This window comes from Mytilus californianus, unplaced genomic scaffold (assembly GCF_021869535.1).
Source record: "Mytilus californianus isolate M0D057914Y unplaced genomic scaffold, xbMytCali1.0.p SCAF_3, whole genome shotgun sequence".
Classification (NCBI taxonomy): domain Eukaryota; kingdom Metazoa; phylum Mollusca; class Bivalvia; order Mytilida; family Mytilidae; genus Mytilus; species Mytilus californianus.
This window is the reverse complement of record NW_026262679.1, coordinates 84,018,321-84,025,890: the sequence shown is the minus strand read 5'-3', so window position 1 is coordinate 84,025,890 and position 7,570 is coordinate 84,018,321. Positions and strand designations below refer to the sequence as shown.

The 7,570-nt window shown below is 31.5% G+C and overlaps 1 protein-coding gene across 1 annotated transcript; it reads left to right on the top strand.

Annotated features, from left to right (window-relative positions):
* The first annotated feature begins 504 nt into the window (after positions 1–504).
* Positions 505–4,085, top strand: LOC127735238 (toll-like receptor 4). Its single transcript, XM_052245354.1, has one exon. The coding sequence runs from the start codon at positions 557–559 to the stop codon at positions 3,047–3,049; it is 2,493 nt and encodes an 830-aa protein (XP_052101314.1). The 5' UTR covers positions 505–556; the 3' UTR covers positions 3,050–4,085.
* The last annotated feature ends 3,485 nt before the right edge of the window (positions 4,086–7,570 follow it).

Sequence of the window (7,570 nt, the reverse complement as noted above, 5' to 3'; positions counted from 1 at the left end):
GAACATTTTCTTATGTGTGAAAAACAAATAACCTTACTTTTAAAAATTGCCGTTCCTAAGCGTTATATTTGTATTTCATATAATTACCGATATGATGCAGAATTTTTATTTACAAACATAATAGCTATAAACAAAGCTCATTAATAATTTATCTCCATAACTTCATTTAGAACAAAATCCGATGTTTACATTTTTTCATTGTTTGTCGTGCAGAAACACTGAACAAAATCATATCCTACTGCACTAAATCATGACAAAATCACTATACTTAACGGTATGACGCACTAGTGGAAACAAATGATACCCCGGTGTGTACATATTCAAATTTCAATGTCTTATCATTGTGTTGAAAAATAGTATGGGTATTTAGTTTTTATTAAACAGGTTATCGTATTCATAATATGTAAATAATCCCAATTTTTAACACTTGATCGGTTTTACTTTTAAATCATTGCCGCTTTTTCGACCATGACAACATGAGTTTGGGTCAGTAGTTAAATATTTGATTATAGCAGGACGTATTTTAGCTTTGAATTGATATCGCTTTCACTGGTAAATGGATGATATGTGGATCTTCATAGTTGTGTGTATTACATGTGTTTGTCCATATAGAACTGTGTTTGCGAAATGCAATATCACACTAAATATGTTGGGCTATAAAGAGGCTTTGTGTAAATATCAAGGATTTACATCGGTTCCGATGGATTTACCACCTGATATAAAGAAATTAGATTTAAGTTATAATAGACTGACCAGACTGGATGCCAACGGGTTTCATAGATATAAATATCTAGAATATCTAATAATTGATAATAATGACATCAGATGGTTGCATACTACGGCTTTCTGTAGCTTATCATTATTGAGACATTTGTCTTTGTCTAGAAATTATCTGAATGTGTCTGAATCGTATCCTCATGGAGTGTTTGAGTCCTTAAATAATTTATCAGTTTTAGACATAAGTAGAAATATGAAAACTCCAGGCTACAACCCGTATAAAATTCCCGTCGACGGACTCAGTAACTTGCGTGAGCTGAGCATCGATCTTGTGTTAAATGCAACGTTTGGACAGCACTTCAAGAAACTGTACAATTTACAAAAATTGAGTCTTGATTATTGTCTCGTAAATTATTTAAACAATGAAACATTTTTAGAAATGCCGGTAAGTTTAAAGGAATTCCACATGACAACTTGTAAAGACTTTGTTGTCATTGAAGGTGGCGTTCTAGTTCCGTTTCCACATCTTAAAGTACTAAATCTTACTAACAGCAATATTCATTTAACACAGGCCCTAAACATTTTACATCCATTTCAGAACAAAACAATGGATGCTCTTCTTTTTCGCGGAATAACTCGCCCAGATTCAAAACATAGAATTGATCCAGTTATTCTTACACCAGAGATGATGAAATATACATATACTATCTGTATAAAAACAATGGACTTATCCGCAAATAACATTATATTAGTTAAAAACAAATCGTTAGTTTTGTTTCAACGTCCAGAGTGCTTTGAAGCTGTTATGATATCTGCTAATAGTTTTAGTGTGGATAGCTGGGAAGTTGATTTCGTTTTGTTTACGTTCAAGATGACCAACATCAAAATAATAGATTTTTCATATTTTCCGTTAGGATTCAAGAATCCAATTTTCCTTAACGTAATAACAAAGGATAACTTTACAAGAGTTGAACAAGTTCAAGGTAAATGGGCAAGACAGCATAATTCAATGACAGTATTACTTCCGAGTCAACTTCATTTTTTTAGAATGACTCATATGATGGCTGAAGGTTCCTTTCTAGAAATAAAAGCAAAAAATAGCTACCTTCGTCACCTTGAAATTTCTTACTTTGAAACAGATTTCTTTCCACTTATAACTATGGAAGGATTTAACTGTTTGGATCATTTGGATTTGTCGGGTATAAGTTCAGTAAAAACTATTGGAGAGGCAAAAATTCCATTTTTAATCCATCTTAAAACACTTATTTTGAAAGAAACAAACTTGATCAATGTTTTACAAACTAATACAACAATATTAAAGTTTTGTCCCAATATAATCAACTTGGATATATCTTATAATTATATCTGGAAAATGAAAGCCAATTCTTTTGGGCAACTTCTTAATCTACAACAGCTCAATCTATCTCATAATTTGCTTGAGACTGTTCCAGATGTTGTTACAACATTTTATAGCCTTGATGAACTCGATTTGTCGTACAATCAATTAACAACAATTGGAAAGAATATGCTGGATTGGATTGATAACATGCACAAAAAACATGGAACTTTTAAATTATATCTTAGTAATAATCCATTAATTTGTTCGTGTGACACAACGAGATTCCTGAGATGGATTTCGACAACACAAGTAAAGTTAGATAAAAATGGTAATTATTCTTGTTGGGTTTCTTCAAGAAAAAGTATCAACTATACAAGAAATGTCGCTGAAGACTTACATCATTATTTCGTCGACTGTGATACTACCGTCTGGATCAAATTAGGCATTTCATTATTGGTTTCTGTTTTATCGAGTGTGCTTTGTATTGCTCTATTATACAATTTCAGATGGAGGATAATGTTCTTTCTCTTTCGAAATTTCCGAAGATTTGCTGAGAAAGGTCTCGAGCTAACTTTTGATTATGACGTTTACATTTCATATTCCGATGACTGCGTGTCTTTTGTGAAAGAATTGCAAGAGAAAGTAGAGGACGAATGGGGATTCAAAGTTTGCTTTGAAGATAGAGATTTCATTGTAGGCGAATCGATTGCTACGGAAAGAGCTATGTCCATTAACAGATGCAGACACATAATATTTCTAGTAACGCCGTCAATTGTTCAAAATGAATGGACTCGTTTTGAAATCGAGCGAGCAAAGTATGAAAAGTTTTCCAAAAACCTGCAGAAGATTGTTGTTATTACAAGAGATATCCCTTTGGATATTATTCCAAAGGAATTTTCCACTATTTGGAAAGATGTTCTTCTAATTCAATGGCCTATTGAGATGGATGAAGTCCAAATGGCTTGGCAAAAGCTTCGACTTTGGTTCTTTTGATGTAGTGTAAAGTTGTTTTTTAACACATATAAACGTGTTATTCCTAAATTTGTCCTGTATACAATTACCATAGTCGTCCAGATAACAGGCTTAGGTCTCTGTTGACAAACGTGTAAAGTTAAAAGCGTCAAAAAATGTTCAATGTACCACTCATGATACATTAATGTACGACGTTTCTGCATGTCAAATAAACAATATCAAAACTTTAGAATAAAACACAGATTTGTGTATTAAAAAAAATGTACCTGGAATATTGATATTTGTGAAATAAATATCATTTTACAATCAATATTAACATAATTTCTTATCATTAACACCATAAAAGTACATGGTATTGAAATGTAATTGAAAAGTAAGTTAGTATTACATGCTTTTTTCATTGTAATTAATTAAATTACCATTACATGTAATTTGAATAATGCTCAATTACACATTACAATACATTACATGGAAAATTGTAATGCATTACACTTAATTACCATTACATTTTAAATTACCCCATCCCCGATGTACGTACGTTTTCTTTGCACATATCTTTTTATTTTAAAGTGTTATCTTACGTCTGTTTAATTTTCGCCTTAAGTATGAAAACAAAGATGCGATGCATAGTCAAGATAAACTGTTGTGCATCTTTTTACGTACGAGTGTATAAATGTGGGAATATGTATTAGAGGACATGTATAATAACTGAGTATATTCTTGCTACTAACTACCACAGTATTTGTTTTGTAAATGTATGTTCCTTATTAGATATATGTTTAATAATTGATAATCTATCATACAGAGATGCTCTGTTTTCATTGTTTTTGGAGTTAGTCAATTAAGGGAAACTTTTTTAAAGGTTCTAATTATTTTGCCAATATAACTATTAATTTTAATAGATCACAGTTCAGTTCAACAAACTGACAAACTGGATTCTCTATGATGTTAACCTGTCGGCTGTGCTGCTCCTGATACCGTTATAATGTAACTCATATTATATGTTTCCTCAACAAATGTACAACGCAATAATGTAAAATAAAATGTTTTTTCTGCATACCTTTGTTCAGGTTAGGTGATACCAGAATAAAATGATATATACAACAGACTTTATGACACAAGTACTGATAGCAGAAGGTTGAAATTGTGTTGCTGTGTTTTCAGAGGTGATTTGTCTAGGATATAATATATAATTCATCCCAAAAATATGTCTTAACAATGCTAATTACCTGTAATGATTTAATTTTCTGTCGCTTTAATTTTGACAATGAAAGATCGAAAAACGGTGCCAATACCAAAATATTGGTTTAACTTATTATCGCAAAAAGTTTGACTGCTGTTTTTCATTTGTTTTTCTATTGTTTTTCATCGTCATTGTTATTTAATTCTGTTCAGTTCGATTGAAATAAGTTACTTTGGGTGTTTTTACAATTGTGGTGTAAAATAGTTAATATGGGTAATGGAAATGAAAGACAATCCAAAATGCCAAATGAGATTGTGCAATATGATGGTTATGTTATAAATTATATGGACTGAGTTTTACAAAAATGGAAGGACAGTTTTTAAAATTTGTTAAATTGCCAATCTGATGAGGAGCAGAGTGAAAGATTTGATTTTAATGAGATTGTTAAATTCCAATGCACATAACAATAAAAATTTTATGTTGAAACTTTTAAAAATGATATAGTTTATTATGATTAAGATGATTATTTATCATTTAAGGACTTTTTTATGTAGTTATGAGTGCTTCGAATGGAAAAAGCCCAAGTGTATATTTTATTCAGTCAGAGTAATGCAAAACGATTACAGTTATTTTTACTTGAACAAATTTGATTAAGGGCATGTGATATATTAGCAATGGTAGATATATAAAAATGCATAAAAATTTGACACATTGTTTTTGCAAGTTGCTAAGCATCCAAACAACGCGGGAAAACTATAAACTTTATCAAATCGGTTACGTTGATAGGAAAGTTTGCATTTAGATTACACTGCGACGTAATTGAGCAACAACAAATGGAAATGAGATCTCCAGCATTTAAAAAAAACTAGTTTTTATATTTTTAGCTAAAACTGAGTACATGTACCCCTATTTTTCTTTTGCAATCGATTGTGCACTTCTTCAAGAATGCTGAAATTGCAACAAGAAATCAACAGTATGTGTTTTTCTGTGTGCCTTTAAATAGGCAAGGTAATTGTCTACTGCTTTTTATTACCGATAGTTATATTATTAACAAAATTTTTATCACAGTCCACCTTCATTTCAGGGACTAACTTAAATGCGTTTGAATTTGAGAACACTTTGCAAAAACCCATTTGAAAATAATTTTTTTTTGTTTGAAACTCGTGTTATTTTTTCGGAAAAGTATTGAAAAATTAAAAAAAATGTGTTTCTACATGATACATGCAAATTTCAAACTTCAGTATCTCGCAGAATCGTGAGGCGTTCCAAAATTATATTTCATTTCCCAATAAAATGCCAGATTAATGACAAATATTGATAGCACGTGCTCCTCATTACAACGTCACTACAAGGCAAAGGAATACAAGCAATTGTTTTATTTAACTCGTAATTTAATTAATGGTTCAAGCATAAAAATGTAGATATAAGAATTAAGTGATTCTTTTGTCGGGTATCTTTGATGAGTTTTTATAAGATTTTTAACATATATACATTGAGAACATATTAACTATTAAAGTAAACATAACACTGAGAACTACTTGCTACTGAAACTACCATTACGTCATCGTAGGGGTTTTTCCAGGTGTGCACCATCAAATATTGAAACTGGTCTCATTGACAGGAAAAGCCTATATGACAGAGTTTGTTTTAATTGCAACATTTTTGTAGATGAAAAACATGTACCTTTAAATTTTCCCTTTTGAAGAATTAAGACATGTAATGTTCATTGGTATACTTTAATGATGATTTTTTTTAACTTGTCTGATGATGAAATAGTTTATTTGTCTATTTGTTTATAACAATATATGTAATAGTGTTGACATAGCATGTCAACCAGAAGAAACAGTCATTTGTATCATTGCTTGCTCTTTTACGTGTTTAATATGATTAATGATAATGATTCATGTAAATATATACATTCTTTTATATCAGTATTTTGTGGTTTGCTTTTTTTTTTGGTTCTTTTTTGTTTTTATGTTCTTCGTGCCTTTCCAACTGGTTTTTTTGTTCGTGTGTTGCGATGTTACACCACTGTCCCAGGTTAGGGAAGGCTCGAGCGCACCCAAACATGTTAAACCTCGCGACATTGTATAAAATTACTTAAATTGTAATAATACTTTGAAAAACATACTTGGATTTGGAGATTCAGCAATTTAGTTTGCTGCATTGAATTATTTCCAGATATCCATATCAATTATGGTCTATACGCAACTTTCAGATGGACAAAAGGGTTATTATTAGAACTTGGAATGTACATGATCTGTTATTCAAAAAAATGGGGATGGGCGTAACATGAATTAACTTTTACGAAATAAATATTGAATGGTAATCTGAGAGATTTCAAAAATTTGAAGAAAGATATTCTTATACGGAAAACTAAGGCTCTAAGGAAAAAGTTTGCTAACCTGGCATTTTTGAAAAAAATTAATACAATGCAATAAGAATGTTTATGATAGTTTCTGACAATAAAGCAAAAAAAAAGGGGGAATCTATCATCTTTCAAGGCCAATAAATAATATGAAGAAACCAACGGAAAATTTCAAAATTCATCGCTTGAAGAAAAACTAACAACGCCATGGCAAAAACAGATAAACGACGAAAACACGAAAAAGTCAACAAACACTTCATATAAAAAAAACTAAAGACTGAACAACACGAACCCCAATATAAACCGATGATGAACTCAGATGCACCAGAAGGGTAAGCAGTTCCTATTCCACATATGGCTCTCTTCGTCTTGCTCATGAAAATACAAATCCGATGATAAGTCTAATTCTGTGATGTCACTATCAACGAAAAAAAGACGGGATTGTGGTTACGATAATTGTAACATATCAGTGGTCATCTGTGACACAGAAATTCAATAACGGTCAACCAACTCGTGATGGCGTTCGTCAAACTTTCGAAGGAATAGCTTCAACTTTACCACTTTGAACAATTGGTTCAATATCTTCCTTGTAAGCAACAACCCTCTATCAAGTTTAAGGAAATCATGATAGAAAACGCAAGCTCTGGAATATCGTATCAACTGGGAGATGTATAATCCATATACAGGCGCTGCTGTAGTGATCTGTAGTGTTGCCAAATATACTAGTAAATGGAAATTTCTCAATTACAAAGCTGAAATCATCCCTTTCATCGTAAGTTTTGTTCTCAACCGTCCCTAGATGTGAGTCAAGATATGAGGCAGGCTTACTAGTAGCTGTGTCTTTGGTATTCTTCGGTATTTTAACTTCGACGAGATAGATGCGTTGCACATAGTCATCAAACTTTGCTTTAATTATTGATGGAATATCACCTTAACAGTAGAACGTGTAAGCTAAGATACTAGCGTAAAGGGTAGAAAATCAAATTTGTTT

Excerpts from the sequence above, each read along its gene's own strand:
- LOC127735238 (XM_052245354.1), top strand. The coding sequence starts at position 557 with ATGGATGATATGTGGATCTTCATAGTTGTGTGTATTACATGTGTTTGT.